The sequence below is a fragment of the Maniola hyperantus genome, chromosome 11 (genome assembly GCF_902806685.2).
Source record: "Maniola hyperantus chromosome 11, iAphHyp1.2, whole genome shotgun sequence".
NCBI classification, from domain to species: Eukaryota; Metazoa; Arthropoda; class Insecta; order Lepidoptera; family Nymphalidae; genus Maniola; species Maniola hyperantus.
The window spans coordinates 12,077,736-12,099,726 of NC_048546.1; the positions used below are offsets into that span (position 1 = coordinate 12,077,736).

Below are 21,991 nucleotides of genomic sequence, written 5' to 3' on the forward strand. Positions count from 1 at the left end.
TTGGCACTTGGCAGTAGGTGAACCGTGGCCTAGCGGTCAAAGGCGCTCCCTTATGCCCAGGGAGACGTTATTATGCTCAAGAAATTCTATACAAAATAAAACCGGTCAAGTGCGACTCAAACTCGCGTAATAAAAATATGACTGTAGTACGGAACCCTCAGGGTTCCGTACTACAGTCATATTTTTATTTAATTAAAAACTAATTGTATAAAAATCTGTTTTACAATGTACAAGTAAAGCCCTTTCATAATGTTATTACACTTGGTATAGTAATCTTACTTTGAAATTTGAATACACTAATTATTTATTCATGAACACATTTTTTTTTTGTGATATAACCACAAATTGACGGATTTCGGTTTTTTTCTTCCACCTACTTGTGCTATAAGACCTACCTTCCTGCAAAATTTCGTGATTCTAGGTCAACGGGAAGCACCCTATAGGTTCTCTTGATAGACACGACAGATGGACAGAAAGACAGATAGACAGACAGACAACAAAGTGATCCTATAACTTTCTTTTCCTTTCCGGTTCCTTTTTTCCTTTTGAGGTACGGAACCCTAATAATAAATACTACCTGTCTGTGTGTATTATAATGGAAATCACTCACGGTAGTTTAAACGCTAAAATAACCCTAATAATATAAGAATCTAACCTAGAAAAAACAGCTCAGGCTTTTCAAAAGTGAGAAAAGCTATTCGAATCTCCCGAAGCAAGCAGGAAATTGTTCAGAAGCGTCTACTAAATCAATCTTGTTCGACTTTTCTACTTGGAAACTTTGCAAGGAATTTTCATCCTGATTCAGCCTGGTTGTTCAGCGTGGAGACTGGAGATGCAGCCACCTTGGCACCTTTCCACGCGGGCATGATTTAAGTTAGAACATAAGTTAGAATATCATTTAATACATAGATAAGTACTAATTATTTTTAAGGAGCGCCAGCTCGCCAACAAAGTGGGCGTTTTACATATCTGGTATACGCTTGTTATAAATAAATTTAAAAAAAAGTACAGTAATTGGCCATAAATTCATCATCATCATGATCAACCCATCGCCGGCTCGCTACAGAGCACGGGTCTCCTCTCAGAGTGAGAAGGGTTTTGGCCATAGTCTACCACGCTAGCCATGTGCAGATTGGTAGACTTCATACGCTTTTGAGAACATTATGGAGAACTCTCAGGGATGCAGGTTTCCTGACGATGTTTTCCTTCACCGTTCCGTGCCCGGGATCGAACCCCCGACCTCCGATTAGAAGGCAGACGTCCTAACCACTAGGCTATCACAGCTATTTAAATCTATATTTTTCAATCCATACTTCCATACTTCCATCCATACTAATATTATAAATGCGAAAATGTATCTGTCTATCTGTCTATCTGTGGCCATAAAATGACAGACAGATAGACGGACGTCATCGGTCTGTCTTTTCACGGCCCATCCGCTTAACCAATTTTTATGAAATTTGGTACTGAGATTGTTGCATTCCGGGAAAGGATAAAGGCTACTTTTGATCCCGGAAAATCGAAGAGTTCTCACAGGATTTTAGAAATCCTGAATCCACGCGGACGAAGTCGAGTGCATCATCTACATAGTTTAACATAAGACCTTGGACATGGGACTAGGAATCAGCTTAGCTTTTATCTGTGAGTATGAATGATGGTGAGCATAAATTGTTAAATAATAACAAGACACAAAACACAAAGGGCGTTTGTGCACTCATCCGTATTCGGTTCGTATTCTTCGAAGTGGTCGTCATACAAATATGTACTCATGGATTCGTAATTTTACGGAATCCGTGATTGCACGGATCAGTGCACAAACGCTCTAAGGAGTGTACATACTCTGCTTTGCATAAAATAGGTACCTACACAAATGAGGGCGGTTGGAAGGTAATCCGCAAGATTTGCCTTGCAAAGAGATCGCTTTACCCGCTTGAAAGGTAAAGTTTTCACGACTACTTACCTACCCAAAGTATCTTCATTAGGGCCAAATTACTTCAAAACTGGGCCGAGATTGTAATATTATTTGTGATTTTACGGAAATTTACGTTGTACACTTTTTGATTGGTCAGTTAGCGAACGAAGATAATATTATCAACTAGCAAACACGCGTGAGACGCGCGCCACTCTGTCTACTTTCTTTGCAGGTCGTTACTTGTTGCAAATATGAATCCGCAATAATTTATGCGGATACAGATGCGGATGTCTGAATTAATGCGAATGGGACGCATTTGCGGATGCGAATATCCGTAACACTCCTGGTTTTGATTCTCTCAAAGGGTCTTGACAGACAGACAGACTAACCGACAGTGAAATTATCCTATAAGCGTCCTATAAATATTACCCTAAAAACTACAATAATGTCAAGTTTACTATTTGTATTTCTTGTTTTAAATTCGGATCCAAGAAATATTAAAAATATCCGGGGAACGGTCTTTGAAAATCCTAATGATAATTATTATGAAAACAAAAAGATACGACGCAGATAAAACTGATAGGGAAACATTTACCCGGAAGCGATGCGACCCGGGACAGTTTTAAGTGCCTCTAATTACCTACTTTCTTGGTAATACGAACTTTAATCATTAGGGGAAAATGCTTAAGCTCGATTATCTAGAGAAAAACCAGCCAAGTGCGAGTCAGACTCGCGCAATGAAATTCCGTACTACAGTCGTATTTTTTCGACATTTTACAGGATAAATCAAAAACTATGATACATAAAAATAAATAAAAATCTGTTTTAGAATGCACAGGTGAAGACCTTTCATATGATACCCCACTTGATATAGTTATCTCACTTCGAAAGTTGAAAATACTAATTATTAGTTCATGACCACAATTTTTTTTTTGTGTGATGTAACCACAAATTCGCGTTTTTCAGATTTTTTCCCGAATGTCTGCTATAAGACCTACCTACCTACCTACCCTATAGGTTTCTTGACAGACCGACATACAGACAAACAACAAAGTGATCCTATAAGGATTCCGTTTTTCCTCTTGAGGTACGGAACCCTAAAAATGTAGAACTAATTTAAGATTAATTTCGTGGTATGTTGATTATTATCTAAGTACGTACGTTTATACTTACCCGTTACATTAGGTATAATAACTTGTGTGATAAACGGTCAAAACCATTCTTTATTTACTCAATAACTTTAACGATAGCGGTCATTTGTTCAAGCTGATTTTCTATTGGATTTGCGAATAAGGAAATGTACGGAAACGAAGCTCCTAAAGACATCGACTCATCAAGGATTCTTTCCAGTTCTTTCTTTGTTCCGTTAATCTTTCTTTTCTCCCAAAGCAAACGAGCCATGCATTTTTATCTTTAAATTCTTTTACACAAAAGTTCACGAGCTTATTTTAGGGTTCCGTTTGGAAGATAGCAATATCTTATAGTAATCTTATAGTAAAATTACGATACTATACCTAGTATCTTATAATATCGTAAAGGGAAAAATCCGAAAACTAAGAATTTGTGGTTAAACATCACAAAAAAGTATTATTTCTTGTATCTAGTGCTATGGAACCCTCCATGTGTGAGTCCAACTCGCACTTGAGCGATTTTTAGGGTTCCGAACCTCAAAAGGTCTTTGTTGTCTGTCTGTTAAGAAACCTATAGGGTAATTCCCGTTGACTTATAATCATAAAATTTGTTAGGTAGGTAGGTATAGCACACGTAAGGGGAAAAGTCCAAAAACCGTGAATTTGTGGTTACATCACAAAAAATAAATACTTAATTAAAATGTGTTCATGAACAAATTATTTATTTTTATGCATAATAGTTTTTTATTGATAGTGCAAAATGACAAAAAAATACGACTACAGTTCGGAACCTTCAGTGTCTGACTCGCACTTGGCTGGATTTTTTCTAATGAATCTCAACGTCCAGAAACCTTGAGTGTAGGTTTTCGCTATAACGATTTTATTTTGATTGAAAAGGATTTTCAGAAATTTCACCCAAGGGAAGCCGGGGCAGGCCAGCTAGTTTTACAATACTGCTTTTCTCTATTGGTGGAAAACTCTCAGGAAAGTTTACGTATTTTTATTGTTTCGTACTTTTTAAGGAGGACACGCTTTCAAACTACGAAACTTTCGTTTCAACTCTTAGTATTGGTTCAGAAAGTTTTAGATTTATTGGCAAGATGCAGCGAATAGTGCAATGTTAGGAAAGTAGAGATTCCCTGAAGGATATGATTCGAAACAAATAGATCTGCAGGAGAACTAATATTACTGATATGGCCCAAACCAACAGCATAGGTAGGTATTCAATAGCAGCTAGCTAAACCAACAGAACAGCCTACGCCCACACTTAAAATATATTATATACCTATATAAAATTCAAAGTCCTGACTGACTGACATAATATATATCAACGCACAGCCTAAACCGCTGGTCCAAAAGACATGAAATTTGGAGGGTCTATTCTTTGTAAAGAGTAGGTATCCACTAAGAAAGGATTTTTCGAAATTCCACCTCTAAGTGGGTTAAATGGGGGATGGAAGTTTGTATGAAAGTCCGTCATTTTTCAAGTTATTTGCATGAAAATTGGTATTTGAGTTTTCGGTCACAAATGAAGAAATACGTATTTCAGGATTTTTGGAAAATTCGCCCATAAGGGTAGTAAAATAGGGGATGAAAGTTTGTATGGGACAGTTTTAATTATTGATATTAATTGCTTGAAATTTGGAAAGTAGGCTTTTTCTTGAGGTTAGGTGTCAGTTACGAAACGACTATGAGAACCCGCACATGAGAATGTGTTATTCGGTGCTGGTGCAGGGTGCGCGTCCTGATGTTATAATGTTTGTTTCTGAATAAAAAAATGCCATTTGATTCCTGTAGGCCACGCGGGCGAAGCCGCGGGCAGAAGCTAGTACACTATAATATTATAATGTACCTATCCTGCGTATCTACGTGGAAAATTGCTGCTGTGGTCGAAATTTGTTTGAGAAAAACATAATTAATTTATAACTTTTACTCAATTTATGAAAGCGATTCACCTTTTGTAAGCAATAACAAATCGCCTTTTCATAATATGTATGTTTATTACCTACATTAATATGATGAAAGAGGATTGCTAAGCATACCTTCATCAACTGTTTGACTCCCAATCGAATCTGTCCAACGCTTCAGCGGATACGAAATTGGATTCCATCCCTTCATCCCGTAATCATCATGAATATATTTCAATTATGGCATGGGTGGATAAACATAAGGCGCAGCGCATACCAAGAGAGGGGAGTGGAATAGAACAGATTTTTTTCATTTAAGTAAACTTTTACATTATCATTATCAACCGATAAACGTCCACTACTGGATATAGGTCTCTTTTAGGGACTTCCACATGCACCGCCTGAATCCAGCAGCTCCCTGCGACTCGTTTGATGTCGTCTGACCCGATCACAGATGAGTGGTCCTAGGGGGAGAAGGGGTTGTCTTCAAGCGCCGTGCTTTTTAATAACAACTTAAACCCAGCTTTATATTATTTTTTCATACGATTGAAATTGGTATATTGAAAACAAAACAAGGAGGAAATGATGACAATGACTAAGTTATTATAAAAAAGACACTACACCTCAGCTCTGCACCACTTCAGTCAGTGGATATGCATCGCGCCTGGATTGCAAACATGCTCAGCCGGAATATCATTTATCATTATTGTATCCCCACGTAGGTATATTTACAAACGTCAAAGTTTGAATATCTGTAGGTCGATTTCGTAAAACCTGCATCAATCATTATTAAAATCTCATCATATCTTATCATTATCTTAATAAAAGTCAGATTCAAATTATTCTATTACATCTTCATTTCCATAAATGGCTCAATAGAAAAATATAAAAACTAATACTTAGTATATTAATTTTTTTACTAGATAAACTAAAGTATTTTTTTACTAGATTCAATAAAATAAATAATGTAAAAAATACAATGCAAGTAAACCCATACCCGAGGGGCGTGTGGTTGTGACTGTAAATTCCACACAAAGCCGATATTTACAGTAGTTCGTTTTATGTAAATCATCCATGTATCGACATCCGATCCGTCTGCCTACCTTCTATATAAATATGATGCATGAATAATAATTCGATAGATGTGTTTTTGATGTGTACAATATTTTACTATTTACTTTATTATATTTTCACTTCCGTAATATTTGTTATCAACAGTCACACAGTCGGCTTGCATTACTTTGTTTGGCTTCAGTCCAGCCTCCGATTTTCATAGTAAAACACGTAGGTACCTATACAAATAACTCTGTTTGGCTTTGTTTAAAATCTTATAAATATAAAAGGAAAAGGTGACTGACTGACTGACTGATCTATCAACGCACAGCTCAAACTACTGGACGGATCGCGCTGAAATTCGGCATGCAGATAGCTATTATGACGTAGGCATCCGCTAAGAAAGGATTTTGCAAAATTCAATTCCTAAAGGGGTAAAATAGGGGTTTTAAATTTGTGTAGTCCACGCGGACGAAGTCGTGAGCATAAGCTAGTTTTATATAAGTAGTTTATAATAAGAATTTGCTATGTTATATTATGTTATCAGAAATGAGGAGATTAGTAGGAGAACTAGAGTAACCGACATAGTTCAACGGGTTGCGAAGCTGAAGTGGCAATGGGCAGGGCACATAGTTCGTAAAACCGATAGACGTTGGGGCCCAAGATGCTGGAATGGTGACCTCGCACCCGAAGACGCAGTGTTGGAAGACCCCCCACTAGGTGGACGGACGACATCTGACGAGGCGCAGGGAGCCGCTGGATTCAAGACCGCGGCGTGTGGAAGTCCCTAAAAGAGACCTGTGTCCAGCAGTGGACGTCTATCGGTTGATGATGATGATGCCATATGCTATGTTATGCCTGCGATTTTGATTCCTTTTTTAAAAATCCCGTGAGAACTCTTTAATTTTCCGGAATAAATAACCGGCAGGCTCCCGCAATGAGGGTTCCGCCGTACTACGGTCGTATTTTTTCGACATTTTGCAGGATAATTTGAAAACTATGATACATAAAAATAAATAAAAATCTGTTTTAGAATGCACAGGTGAAGACCTTTCATATGATACCCCACTTGATATAGTTATCTTACTTAGAAAATTGAAAATACTAACTATTAGTTCATGACCACAATGTAATTTTTTTTGTGTGATGTAACCACAAATTCACGGTTTTCAGATTTTTCCCAAAATGTCAGCTATAAGATCTACCTACCTGCCAAATTTCATGATTCTAGGTCAACGGGAAGTACCCTGTAAGTTTCTTGACAGACAGACAACAAAGTGATCCTATAAGGGTTCCGTTTTTCCTTGAACCCTAAAAAGTGACCTAAAATATTTTTAGGTCGTTAGCTATTTCCGTGCAAAATATCACGTGACTCTGTTCATCTGTTGCTCCATTACAGCGAGATTGAAGAACAAATCAATAAACAAACACAGTTTCACATTTATGTCCTCTTTAGTGCTCTATAGTTACCGACCTGCTCTGCTCTGTCTGAAAGAAAACACTCTCTGATGCTCTCCGAGCTGGTTTATCTGAACGGACCCTAATACGAGCAGAAAAACACTAGTCTGAAACCACCCTAAATATGTAAAGAGTAAATGCAGAAGATCTCGAACTTAACAAACATTACTCTACTTAGGAAACTACTGCATCGAATATCAATCACCATTGATTTAATTAAGACCTCTCTGAAACTCCCGTTCTCTAAAAGCAACATTTCGAGTACCTACTTTACTTTGCTACTTTTTCCCGAGTCTTTGATATTCGTGATTCGAAAGCCCAATTCACGGGACGCATTTCAGCATTTCAGTCTTTGTGAAGTAGGTAGGTACAATCTTTTTATATTTCTTGTAATGAAAAGCATAAGTTTACTAAAAGCTGCACACGAACAAAGTCTTCTACTCTTATAAAATCAAAGTTCACATCGGGATAGCTCAGGAATAAAGGAATTTTCTTTTTTTATATTTAGGACATATCGACTCCCCGAAGGAGACCAATTAGTCGAATAATTCTGAAGGTTTGGAACACTAAACTACCAAAGTAATGCCATGTTTGAATGCTCGTGTTCGTTCATATATCTATTTTAAGTTCATAGATACTATATAAGTATAGGTAATAATAATTATTACTTCTACGTAAATGAGGAAGTTTCTGGGAGCTTCGTGGGGGTGATAATGCAAATCTCTTTGCTTTTCTTTCCTTACTTTCATTGCCATAGGATAGTAATTAAGCTTTCTTTTATTTGCTTTTACGAACCGCCATTACGTGGTTTAATTAATACAGATAAACACCCGCCGTTATGGAATTATAGAAGAGTATAAGTGTCAGCAATAAAAGAAATAAAAAGGGACAGAAAATATTTAGCAACATTTTTTGAGAAAAAGAATTACCTACTAGAATTTTTTTTAGTGTTAATCTATCGAGAGTGATTTCCATTATACCTAAATACAGAAGAATCTCTAGCCCGACTAGTTTCGAACCCTTCCGGGGTCCTTTTTCACAGGGACTCTGCTCGCGAACGCGTCACGGTTGAGACTGCGTGCCGCACGCGCCGCGGCTCGCACGGAACGCTGTGAGGGTGGCTGGTGGTGGTGGTGGTGGAAATAATTACGCAGAATGGTCTTCCTGGTATACCCAGTTCTAAAGTAGGTACCTATATCCTGATTAATTACAGGCTTTTATCTTAAAAGGAATGTTAAAGGGAAGGAACTAGTTGTAATGTAATGACGTCACGACTCCATTTGCACTAGCAATTTATGCTAACTATTCCTTTTAGGAGCTTTTAGGGCTAGCGCAGACAGAATTTTACGCGGACATTTTTCTGCAGACGCTAATATCACAAATACGAAAGTGTGTCTGTCTGTCAGCTTTTCATAGCCCAACAGTTTAACCAATTTTGATGAAATTTGGTACAGAGTTAGCTTACATCCCGGGGATGGACACAGACTACTTTTTATCCCGGAAAATCAACCTAAATCCACGCAGATGAAGTAGTGGTCTAGTTTGAATAGAATAATCTCTATCTCTATCTCTATATTATATAAAAATGAATCGCTGAATGTGTTGCTGATCGCAAATCTCGAGAACAGCTGAACCGATTTCGCTAATTCTTTTTTTTAATAATATTCCTTGAACTACGAGGATGGTTCTTACGGAGAGAAAAATTTAAAAAATTACCTGAAAAGAATCGACTGTTAGGCGGTACGAAGTTCGCTGGGGCAGCTAGTTTATAATAAGAGTCATAGCCAAAGAAGAAGAAGATTAATACAAAAATCACATCATTTTATTTCTACAGTCCAAGACCCTATTGCGATTGTAGCAATGTGATAACAACTGTCGGGGCAGAATTCAAACTGGGCAAAGCCAGGGAAAGTATGCTAGTTTGCCTAAACTTAATTCAAGGGCGACGTATACACGCGATCGAGCGTGTTACCATCTTATTACCACATCACATTTATGGTATACTTACTTATAACCCTGTTATAAACGGATTGCCGACTGAATAATTGAATTAGCTTAATGCGGCTCAAAAGTTATGTAATTGACGTAGCGACAAGCCCCTCGTAAAGCTTTGAAGGTTGTTAGAATATGTTGTTGTTGTTGTATAAAGCTTCGTTCAGAGAGACGCGGGGCGTTGCCACACGAGTAGATATATAGACCAGTACCCGTAGTACAAGATTTTACGTCTCACCAAACCAAACCAAATTCGAGAGTCGAAATACTTCCGCGTTACAGTAAACTGGATCTTAAATGCCTTGTTTTAAATTAAAGCTCAAGTTTGTCTACACTTCTACAGCCAGCGCTCCAAGCGGAAACGAAATTAAAATCAGTGGCATTGAATATTTGACTTCAATTCAAGGCTGTTTAGGTCCATTTTACTGTAACGCGGAAGTATTTCGACTCTCGAATTTGGTTTCGTTTGGTGAGACGTAAAATCTTGTACTACGGGTACAGAGGGGAAGCTTCATACTAGCGGCTGGCTGTAGGTTCACTCACTCTAGCGCAGCTCACGCACACCACGGCGTGTCACGGACGCTGCGTTTGCCGCCAAGCTGGGTGCACGGAGCGTCCGTGGCACGTCGTGGTGTGCGTGAGCTAGTGTGAAGCTTCCCCTCTGGTCTATAATATCTACTACTGTGGCGTTGCGCGGCCTGTCTTGTTGATATTGCGTTCATGAAAAGTCAGTGGCAACGTATGCAGCTGCACACGAACAAACCGTCACCAGTCTCCACATTCACAAAATCACTAATTTTTAGAGTTCCGTACCTTAAAAAGGAAAAAGGAACCCTTAGAGAATCATTTCACTGTCTGTATGTCTGTCGTGTCTGTCAAAATCTATAGGGTACTTCACGTTGACCTAGAATCATAAAATTTGGCAGATAGCAATATCTTATAGCACAAGTAAAGAAAAAGTCCGAAAATCACACAAAAAATTACAAAGTGTTACGATGAAATAATATGTTTACTAAATCACACCATAGATGGCGCTGTTCGTCATTAACTTGCAGTGTTGCACAGCTGCTGTTGGAAAGTGTTATTTTCTTGTACGATAGTACAGAACAGTACTAAATAAGTTTCCGATATTTAACTACTAGTTTTACTTTATTACGGTCTATAAACCTTTATTACTACAACGCCGTCAAAATGATGAGCAAACACTAAACAGCAAACTACCTATCAACTTTTTGTTTATGTACTTACGTGACAAGTAAAATTATTATTAAAGCGAGCCATGAGTAAATTTTTATGCCGTCACGTACCAGTTTGAATAACGAGAGACGAAAATCACAATAATATTTATTTCTGTACTACGTGACAGCGAGAGTCGTGATTGTTTTTCTTATCTCTTTCAGCATTTCAGCAATGATGGAATTAAATCGTGAATGTATTCGTGCTGCTGAGTGTTAGATACTCGTGCAGCTTTTTATTGTTTGACGTTTTGTCGGTGAACTATCCGTCATCATCATTATCATGATCAACCCATCGCCGGCTCACTACAGTGCACGGGTCACTGCACTGTAGTGACCCGTGCACTCTTCTCAGATTGAGAAGGGTATTGGCCATAGTTTACCATGCTGGCCATGTGCCGATTGGTAGACTTCCTACTTACACCTTTGAGAACATTATGGAGAACTCTCAGGCATGCAAGTTTCCTCAGGATGTTTTCCTTCAGCGTTAAAGCAAGTGATATTTAATTACTTGAAACGCCGATAACTCCGAAAAGTTAGAGGTCGATTCCGAGATCGAAATTCGAACCTCTGACCTCCGATTAGAAGGCGGACATCCTAACCACTAGGCTATCACAGCTTATGAACTATCCATACTATATTATAAATGACTAGCTGAATCCCGCGATTTCGGCCGCGTGGATTTTTTCTTTCAATCCCGTTGGATTTTTTGATTTTTGGGGATAAAAAGTAGTCCATGTCACTTTCTAGGTTTTTAGCTATTGGTATCCATGCAAAAAATCATGTCGATCCGTTGCTCCGTTACGGCTTGATTGAACGACAGATCAACAAACAAACACACTTTCGCATATTTTATAATATGGGTAGTGATAATATGGATAGTAATAATATGTATGGGTAGTGATAAAGTGTCTGTCTGTATGTCTGTTAGCTAGCTTTTGATAGCTTGCCCAGGAACGGACATAGGATAAGGCTGCTTTTCACCACGGAAATCAAAGAGATCCCACGGAATTCTTTAAAACTTATCCGTTTAACCGGTTTTCAGTACAAAGATGGCTTGCATCCTGAACACTAACAGGCTACTTTTTATCCCGGAAATTAAAGTTCCCACGTGATTGACGCTTCTGCGTCTTTAAACATTAATAGGTCTCCATCTACCCGACTTGATATAGCCTTGGGTCGAAGAATATACCTACTGAATTGGGTATTTGACTCCAATTTTTTTATTACTTTATTATAAACTAGAATAAAATAATGACGTAAACTGAAAAACTAATTAAATCGATCAAATAACAAAGAAGTTAAAATAAATAAAAATAAATAAATAAAAAAGCTTTTATTATTCCTTACATGCACATACTTAATTTTACTTAGTTTTTAATTTTATCTTATTATTAACATTATATTATATATATATACAATTACTTTTAATTTTTTCTTATTATTATAAATTATTTATTTATTTAAGTATGTAGTTATTTACAATTGCAGGTGCTACCTGGCTTGGACCCACTCACGAAATCTCTTATATATATTTTTTTTTACATATATATACATTTAAGTTTACATATAGTTATGTTTTTAGTAGGTAATTAGTAGGTGATTATATTCTTTCTTGTAAGGACCGCCTTATGCGGTAAAAGCCTCCTCCAAGACTTTCCATCTGACCCGATCTCTAGCCAGCCTTGTCCAGACTCTCCCTGCTACCTTTACAATGTCATCATCCCATCTAGTAAATGGTCTGCCTCGTTTCCTTTTCCTTCCAAGTGGGTACCAGTTGGTTGTTATTTTTGTCCATCTATCGTCCTTCAGTCTTTGCAGATGGCCAGCCCAATTCCATTTGGATTTAAGTAAAATCTTTTTTATGTCTTTTGCTTGGGTGCGGTGTCTTATTTCTGAATTCTTTATTCGATCTTTTAGTTTGATTCCTAGATAGCTTCTCTCGATTCTTCTTTGCGTTGTTTGCATTTTGTAAAGTTGTTTCTTTGTAAGCGTCCAGGTTTGGCAGGCGTATGTTAAGCATGGAGTTAGACATACTTCCATAGCTTTCGTTTTCAATTTAATGGGAATCGTACCCTTGAATATTTCTCTCATGCTCCAATACTTCTTCCATGTGTTTGTTATTCTTCTATTAATTTCTTTGTCCATTCCACTGTTAAAGGAAATTTGGTGTCCAAGATAGGTATACTCGTCTACATATTCAATATTGGTTGATTGCAGTGTGACTGGTATTTTTGTTACATTCGTCATAACTTTAGTTTTTTCTATGTTGATTTCTAAGCCAACTGAGGTACTATATTCGTTGAGAGTTTCTAGCATGTATTGTAATTCATTATGGTCTTCCGCCAGCAATACCAGATCGTCTGCGAATCTTAGGTGTGTAAGATACTTTCCATGTAGTTTGAGTCCGATGTTGTTCCACTTTAGCTTTCTAAATATGTGTTCCAGAACGGATATAAATAATTTTGGGGATAGCGGATCTCCCTGTCTCACCCCACGTTCAATGTTGAAGAGAGGTCCGGGCGAGTCTATTTTAACTCTTCCTTTGCTGCTTTTATAAATTATTTTTAAAGTTTCAATATAGCCGTCATTTACTCCTTGTTCAGCTAAAGCGCGCCATATTGACTCGTGTGTTATGGAATCGAATGCTTTCGAGTAGTCTATAAATCCTATATATAGAGGCATTGAAAATTCATTATATTTTTCTATTATCATTTTCAAAGTATGTATATGATCTATCGTTGAGTAATTTTTCATGAAACCGGCTTGCTCTACTGGTTGGTTTTCGTCAATTTGAGGAGTAATCCTGCGCAGCAGTGTACTTGCAAAAACTTTGTACAAGCAGGACATTAGGCTGATTGGTCTGTAATTTGATATTAGTTTCGGATCTCCTTTTTTATATAGCAGGATGATATCAGATGTTGTCCACTGTGCAGGAATTTCTTTCTCTACAATGATACGGTTAAATATTTCAGTTAGTGGTTTGGTGAGAGAATCTTTCCCAGCTTTTATCATTTCATTACTGATTCCATCGGATCCAGGGCTTTTCCCTAGTTTAAGTTTTTTAATAGAGTATTCCACTTCATTTTCCATAATTGGAGGGACAGGGTCATTATTGAATACAGTTTGATTTGTTGCATTTTTTAAATGATGTTGTTTAGCATAAAGGTTTTCGAAAAATTTTGTGGCGATATGTGTTATTTCTTTTCTATTTGTTGCTAAAACACCTGTCTTCGACTTTAAGTGACACATCAGGCTTTTTGATGAGCTTAAGGATTTGTAGGCTTTTTTAATAGCTCCTGACTCGTTGATATACCTTTCCAAAGTTTCAAGCCTGTGATTTTGTTCATTAGTTCTTATTTTGTCATTTAATTCTCGGTATAGTTTACTCAACATATCTTTTTCTTGCTTTGTTTTTTTCTGTTTGCATGCTAAATTGTGTCTTTTGTTGATGAGTTCTTTTATTTCTTCTGTTATGATGTTATTGTTTCTTTTTCCATTGAGTACTTTAGCTTCTGCAACACTGTGGAGAATGCAGTTTTCGACCCTATCATAATGCTCTTGTAAAGTTAAAGAGCAATGATTATCATTACATTGTGGTGTTAATAACTGAGTTATAATATTGTGGAATTTCATCGGATCAAAACTGATTTGAGGTTTTTTGATATAGTGCTTACGCGACTTTTTTCCACTACACAGATTTAGCGTTGCTCTCACTAAGCGGTGGTCACTGGGGAATTTAAACCTGTTCAATGTGCTTACATTCGCTATCATTCTTGGAACATTAGTTGTTATGAAATCAATTTCGTTTAATGTGGTGCCATTCGGAGATTTCCATGTCCATCTTTTGCTTCCAGGTTTGTTAAACATTGTATTCATTATTTTAAGTTCGTGTTGTTGGCAGAAATCAATGAATAGTTCTCCTCTCTCGTTCCTTTCACCATATCCATATTTTCCTAGTACCCGGCTCTCATCATCTGTGGTTTGACCGATCTTCGCGTTCATATCGCCCATTAGTACAATGTTTTTTGTGCTTTTTTCTATGGCTTCCTGAAGAGAATTGTAGAATATCTCTATATCATTCCATTCAGCCCGTTCAGTGGGAGCGTACGCTTCTATGATTGTGAATAGTTGCTCGTTAAGTTTGACTTTAATTAGAGCGACTCTTTCTGATATTGGTAAAAAGTCTTGCACTTGAATGTTGTTAGACTTTTTAACAAGGAAGCCAATTCCTCGTTCACCTTTCGTTTCTCCGTAATAGTATATCACATATTTCCCTTTATCTTCTATATTCCATCCCTGTCTTCTTACTTCGGAAATCCCAATTATGGACCACTTTATTTCTGATAAAGCATGTTCAAGCTGTATCAGTCTTTCACTGCTGAGAAGAGATCTGACGTTAAGCGTGGCTATGTAGCATTTATTTGGTTTGTTTAGTTTCTTTTTGCTTGGAGGGTTATGGTCTACTACCCCCGCGGTGACCAGCCGAGGTGGGGGAGATGTAGAAGTTGGAGGCGGCTCAGTTCTTTGCTACAGTTTTTCCACTCTGTTATTGTTGTTTTTCAGAAGAGTTTCATTTTTACTTTCACTATCAGAGTGTCTCGTTACAAAGGATAGTATTGACTGCGGTGTCTGAGCATTGGCAGTATTATGACTGTCGTTAGGTTGCCTTGTTGCACGTTTCTTCATAAAAGTTTTTTTAGATTTTTTCGGCTGTTGATTTCCTGTAGTATCATCAGTGTAATTATCTGGTGAAAGAGATAAGTTTCGTTTAGTGTTTTTTCTATTGTCTTCAATTATTATGATTTTATCATATTTCAGTATTGCCTTGTTACCTTTGTCTCTTTCTTCTTTTAATTTAGTTTGTAGTTCCTTACGCTTGGCTATAACTTCCTTTGGATAATCTTCTTTAATATAGAAGGGAGTGTTTTCGAATGTTCTTTTCTTCTTCAATATGTGAATTTTCTTACCAAGTGTTGTGAATTTAATTAATATGGGTCTAATTTTACTATCAGATTTCCTACCAAGTCTTCTGACTGAATCTATATCATTTTCTCCAAAGTTAAGGCCTGTTGTGTTGTTTATACATTCTAGTACCAGATTTTCTAACTGATGATAGCCACGTTCTGTTTCACTTACATTAAATAGTATTATGTTATTCTTTCTTTCAGTTTTCTTTAGATTGTGGAACAATGTCTCATAATGTTGTATTTTTGTCTCGAGTTGCATATAGCGGTTTTCAAAAATTTGGAATTTTTCATTGATGTTTGTTGTAATACTCTCCCGAGTAATCTGAAGTTCTTGTTTTTGCTGCTCAATACTCCCTCGAGTTAATTGAAATTCTTGTTTTTGCAATTCGATAGCTTCCTGGATGTTTTTTAATGTCTTAACTATGTCTTCCATTTTTATTATTTAAAGTAAGTACCTTTAAGTATTTTCAAGTAGCAGGAGAGGTGGTGCTACGCTAGAATTAATTTAGCACACTGTAGGCTAACTAGGTCGGTATCGGTAAATTTTGTAAAAGAAATGTAGTAAACACTAAGTATCACCAGGCAATTTCTAGTGGGTAGTTCCAGTGAGTAGTTCCCACAAGCAGCACCTTACAAGAGTATTATTTGGTTATATTATGATAACATGTAGGTAACAATGTAACTTTACAAGTCAAATGAATAATAAAATTATGTAATCCACTAATTTATCAAATTGAGCCGTACACAAGCAGCGTCTCACACTAGCATTATGTGGTCATCTAATGACTTGTAACAATGTAATTTCACAATTCAAATAAACAATAAAATTAAGTAATCTATTAATCTATCAAATTAAACCATATATCTAATTGATAGATCTATATAAGAAGTCAAAATGTAATAATCCAAAATTCATAAATTATGTTTTATTGTATGTATATATATCTCAATGTATCTTATTAACTAGTCACAAGTATCTTATATTTAACTTAGTCTGTTATTTAATATAAATTTATTCCACTTTAATGTTAGGTAAATAAGTTTAACCCAAACAGTATACAATAGTCATATACAATAGTCACAAAGAATAGTTTCCTACAAGATTTTCCTGTCGATACATATTGTTTAAGTAAGTAATTTTTCATCCAGAAAAAACATTATTATTACATTACATTAAGTGCCTCAATACAATTATTTTGGCAGGTATTTAAGTGCCTAGATTAATTAGTTCTTGGTTAACCTAGTAAATTTCTTTCTCTGAACACAATTTGTTTTTCAAGTAGATTGGTAGTTAGTAGGTAGGTACTTATATAACTAGGGTAAAGATCCCTATCAGTTCATTGAACCAACCTATGCCCAGGGATTTAAATCTTTGGTTATTTATTTGTCCATGATATAATTATTCTTGTTAAGGTAGTATAATCACAACACACACAATCTAGTCACTGCTTTTGCCTGTCCACAGCTATCCATAAGCACTTAATATCACATCCTAAATCTTCATAAGTACCTATTTATGACAGGTTGGTCATAAAATGTAAAGATTGGACTTGATAGTTCTGTTTTCTATAGGTACAATGGATAGTCTTATTTATGTAAGGATACTGTAATGTCACATTCAATTATAGGTGCATAGTAGGTCCAGAATCTCCATATCATGAATCTATTGTCACTTAGACAGGTAGGTACGGATCTTATATTTTGTAGTTTTGAAGTCTATTATCCAGTTACCCAGTTTTATTTGGGCATCTCCTTTTTTTTTTTTTTTGTAGTAAAATTGGGTCCCTTTGTATGTTTTTCTTAGTATAAGTAGGTAGGTACTAACCTTCTCTGTGCAGATTCCACCATCTACCAAGAGAATGGTCAGGCATTTGGGTCACAATCGCACTTTCTGAGCCAGTTTCTATATCCAATTTGGCGAAATAGCATCCTTGTGTATTCCCAATGTTTTCAATTTGGTTTTTGTCGATTTAAATACACTGGGTTAATGCGGTAATATTTTTAGACATCCGAATGACTGAATGTACCTGCCACTTCCTTGTCAAAAGTTTAAATTAGAGCAACGTTCCCCTTTAATTATTTTCCTTTTAAAGCAGCATTTCAGTAGAAAACTTGTACAAATGGACCTTTGACTTTTTAATAACGTTAAAAACACTTTGCTTGCATTGTTTGTGACCTTATTTTCAATAATATTTGACTTTCTTAGCGCACAATTTTTGTTTCAACAGTCACTTTTTCGAACTAGATTCATGGTTTTGGTCACTTTGTTTTGAAACTAATTGTAATTTCACTTTGTTTGTTTAACAGTTGTTCATCAATATTTAAACGATTTAATAAGATTCTATTGCTTTTTATATTTTTATTACTCAAAATAACACAGAGCTATTCGAATTCTAAGTTTACCGGGTGACGGTGGCGCCCCCAACTTCTTTCAACAAAGAAGTTATATGCATTTAAATATTTCTGATTAGACAGAGATAGCGATACAGCAGTTTGACGTCACACCTTCTAATGCCATAGTAGCTTCGTGCGGTTTTATACTTTTCGTTTTGCGAGAAAGGGATAGAAGACCCTCCCACTCTTAAATTAAAATGAATGTAACTTTGTAAATCTTTGTTGGATTTTAATATTTTTTTCAGTGTAGGTACGTCATTATTTTTATCCTAGTTTATAATAAAGTAATAATATTTATCAAATTCAAAAGTAGGCAAATACCCAATTCTAAATGGCCATGGTTTCAGTAAATTGAGGAAAGTTTACGAGGACGGAATATTAAAAAGAGGAATACTGAATCGGTAGTAGATACCTTTTAAAGGATTTTTTTAATCCGCGAAAAACCACTCCGGTCAAAGCTTCGATCAAGTTGATTGAAATTCAAACCGCACTTACCGTGGACTTTTTATTACCAATCAGTACCCGTAGTATAAGATTTTACGTCTCACCAAACGTTGCTAGAATTCGAGAATCGAATCACAATAACATCAAAGTAAAATGGACCTTGAATTGAAGTCAAAAATTCAATGCGACTGATTTTAATTTCGCAATGTTTCCGCTTGGAGCGCTGGCTGTAGATGTGTAAACAAACTTGAGCTTGAAAACAAGGCATTTAAGATCCAGTTCACTATAACGCGAAAGTATTTCGACTCTCGAATTCTAGCAACGTTTGGTAAGACGTAAAATCTTATACAACGGGTACAGTTCAAAGTTAGATTTGAGGCTTTAAGCCTCCGCTCCATGGCGCAAAGGTATAAAAAGAAGGATGAAATTAAAATGGCCTCTCTCTCTCTCTCTCTCAGTCTCTCTCTCTCATCTCTAAAGGTTGTGATCACCCCCTTTTTAGTGTACCATATATCCAGAGTTTTCAATTCGGTGACCTGATTTTTTACATAGATAGCTGAACACCTTGAGACTTGAGAGTGACATATTATGCTACTTTTTATCCCGGATAAACAAAGAGTTTCCACTGGATTTTTGTAAATCTAAATCCACGTGGATGAAGTCGACGGCATCATATTGTTAAAATGAATAATTGGCATTGTTTCTAGAAATAAACATCTTGTTTCGGCCAATAAACAATGTTTCCACCTGGGTAGATAGAATCAAAGCGAAAGCAATTACGGGATTGCGAATCAATGCGACGACGAAACATTTGTATAGAATACGAGTTTACACAATTCGTTAGTTATTCATGATTTTGATTTGCTTAGCAAATATCTCCGTTCCGTATACCTATCGGACTGAGACCTGATGGGTATTTTTAAAGAAGTGCTTGAGAAGGTTTGTTCGAAAATTATCTACCTTGCCTCAATATGGGTAATTAGTTTATACCCACGACTACGTCCGCGTGGACTACACAAATGTCTAACCCCTATTTTACGCTTTAGGGGTTGAATTTTCAAAAGTCCTTTTTAGCAGATGTTTACGTCATAATAGCTATCTACATGCCAAATTTCAGCCCGACCCATTCAGTAGTTTGAGCTGTGCGTTGATAGATCAGTCAGTCAGTCTGTCAGTCAGTCAGTCAGCTTTTCCTTTTAAATATTTAAATATTTAGATTAGGACCAACCAGCAAGACTGCGCTGCGTTTACTTATGAGTATAATTTTTAAAATTCTTTGCCAAGTTACCCGATCGTTTGTGATCTCACATGGTGACAAGCGACAATGTGGTCGCCTCGAATATTAAGTTTACCAGAAAGAGATATGACCCCGTACATTCGGCACTCTATGCGACATCGTAAAAGTAGGCTTGATCGCTTATTGGCATGTCATTGGCTGTAAGATGGTAACCAACCACGACTAAAGCCTCCTACCAGATCAGACTTAAGACCATTTAAAAGGAATCAAACCCAAGATTTTATATTTATAAGACAATTATAAAAAATAAGACACTATAGAGTGCCCACTATTGTACCTACCAGAGAGATCAAAAAATGTATAATCGAGAAATAAGAAGTATGTATGCAATTCTGCTGAGACTTAACAGATTGCAGACATTATCAAAGTGGTTATTGGAAAAAGGTACTTAAGAGAAATTGCACTTCATATCACCTGTTCCAAGCACCACTTCAAAATTGCCAATCAGCTCTTAGGCTATATGAAGAGAGGAGGAATTATGTTTAGATGAAAATCCAATTGTAAAGCGCTGGATCCATTATTAGATTATTATCTTCTGAAAGATGAATTAAGATTTCATACGACTAAAATTATATTTTGATTTCAGGAAATAAGAATCACAGATAAATCAACGCACTTTTTACTGATGATTTTGTAGTAGATAATGTGCCCTGAACTGAACTAATACAAGTACGCTGAACCTGTGATTGCCGACCTGTTTTTTGATTTTCGCCATTTTGACGCTGAAGCAACAGTGAGCGTCATGTCGTGAGCGTCCTTGGAACTAAATTTAGTGATGAGACTTTTCTCAAGGACACGAAAAGCACTTAATACAAAGTGTCAATTTAAATTCCTGGTACGCTCGAATAGGCTTTGAATTAGCACATAAAATAATTGTCATTTCGTATGGCACACCTCTTCTAACGTACCTACTCATAATTATGATGTCAAACTAGGTCACGAAAATCAGAACTTATACCCTCTAACAAATAAACCTGGAATAGCGGTGGAATAGTTATACTCTGTTTTGTCTTTTTCCTTCAAATGTCAAATTACTGATGACAGAGAAAGACAAAACAGAGTATAACTATTCCACCGCTATTCCAGGTTTATTTGTTAGAGGGTAAGAGTTCTAAGTACGCACTAGAATAAACTAAGGACTGTAAATTATATTTAGAAATTACTTTATCATAAGTCGAAGTTTAGCACAGGCCAGATTGTATAATGGGTCTTTATGGCAGAAAAAAATGTTTGCCACACCTTTCCCAGCGTACCTACTTGTATAATATCATGTCCATTTCAGTGTGCATTATGCAGTTGAGGGTAGAGCAAAATAAAATAGATAGAAATAAAATCTAGTGCTAGTATTTATACTCTTTGGGACCAAACCAGAACCTGTAGAACTTCCTACTTTCAAGTGACAATCAAACATGGACCTAATGACAATTTATGACAATACTTCCACAGATTTTTTGTAATCAATGACAGTCAATCAAGGTTAAGTATTTAAATTCTCAAGTACTAAAATCTACTAAAACATTAGAAAATCTCGTTAAACATGGGTGGGAAATCCGTATCCGTAGATCTGATGCAGAGTTACTACCTATACTCAGCAGCACTGGCCCTGAAACTGCTCGCTTTCGTTCCTTTAGCAACTTTAGTGTGCGACCCGGACAAAATACAGCGCGCAACCATAACTGGCCTGAAGAACCTTACTCCCTTCTGGTTGGTAGCAGCTCTATACGTGACAACATCACCGGATCACGGTACCGCTTTGAGTCTGTTTCGAGGATATGCTTTAGCGAGACTGGTTATAGCCTTCGGTTATCTCTATAATCTACCAAAGTGTGTAAAAGAATTAGCGTTCTACGTTTCCTTTGGAATCACCAGCTTTATGGGTGGCTGGGTTGTTTATACGTACAGAAATGCGCTATGAGAGAAAAAAACTGCCAGTTTGCTATTGGTACGGATGCATTGCACACAAACGATACCAAAAGTTGTTAAAAGTTAAGAAAAAGACATTCTAAGTTTTTTTACCTTAACTTACCGGACCCAACGTCCAGAAAGGCAATACATGATTTTGTATAGAAAAAAGCTTTAAGTTCACTATAATAATTATACAAGTTATAGAAAGATAAATAGGTAACGTGTTTTTGGTTGTATGCACACGCTATACCAAAATGTCATAAAGTAATGCTCTACTTAAATTTTCTTTGTTAT

General features: G+C 36.5%; 3 protein-coding genes across 3 annotated transcripts in view; 2 read left to right on the forward strand and 1 right to left on the reverse strand.

The window, feature by feature from the left end:
* Positions 1–21,991, forward strand: part of Mms19 (MMS19 nucleotide excision repair protein) — a 404,347-nt gene that overhangs the window by 141,437 nt on the left and 240,919 nt on the right. The window lies entirely within an intron of this gene.
* LOC138403051 (craniofacial development protein 2-like) lies at positions 13,602–16,090 on the reverse strand. The gene is made up of 4 exons (XM_069502006.1): positions 15,515–16,090; positions 14,433–15,217; positions 14,004–14,210; positions 13,602–13,635 (listed from the first exon to the last, which is right to left on the reverse strand). The coding sequence occupies exons 1-4, from the start codon at positions 16,088–16,090 to the stop codon at positions 13,602–13,604; spliced, it is 1,602 nt and encodes a 533-aa protein (XP_069358107.1).
* Positions 21,330–21,707, forward strand: LOC138403052 (microsomal glutathione S-transferase 1-like). Its single transcript, XM_069502007.1, has one exon. The coding sequence runs from the start codon at positions 21,330–21,332 to the stop codon at positions 21,705–21,707; it is 378 nt and encodes a 125-aa protein (XP_069358108.1).

Coding starts and splice junctions, on each gene's coding strand:
- LOC138403051 (XM_069502006.1), bottom strand. CDS start 16,090: ATGGAAGACATAGTTAAGACATTAAAAAACATCCAGGAAGCTATCGAA. Junction 15,218..15,514: donor AAAGAGACAAAGGTAACAAG/GCAATACTGAAA, acceptor GAAAAACTGTAG/CAAAGAACTGAGCCGCCTCC. Junction 14,211..14,432: donor AATGTAAGCACATTGAACAG/GTTTAAATTCCC, acceptor CATTCTCCACAG/TGTTGCAGAAGCTAAAGTAC.
- LOC138403052 (XM_069502007.1), top strand. CDS start 21,330: ATGGGTGGGAAATCCGTATCCGTAGATCTGATGCAGAGTTACTACCTA.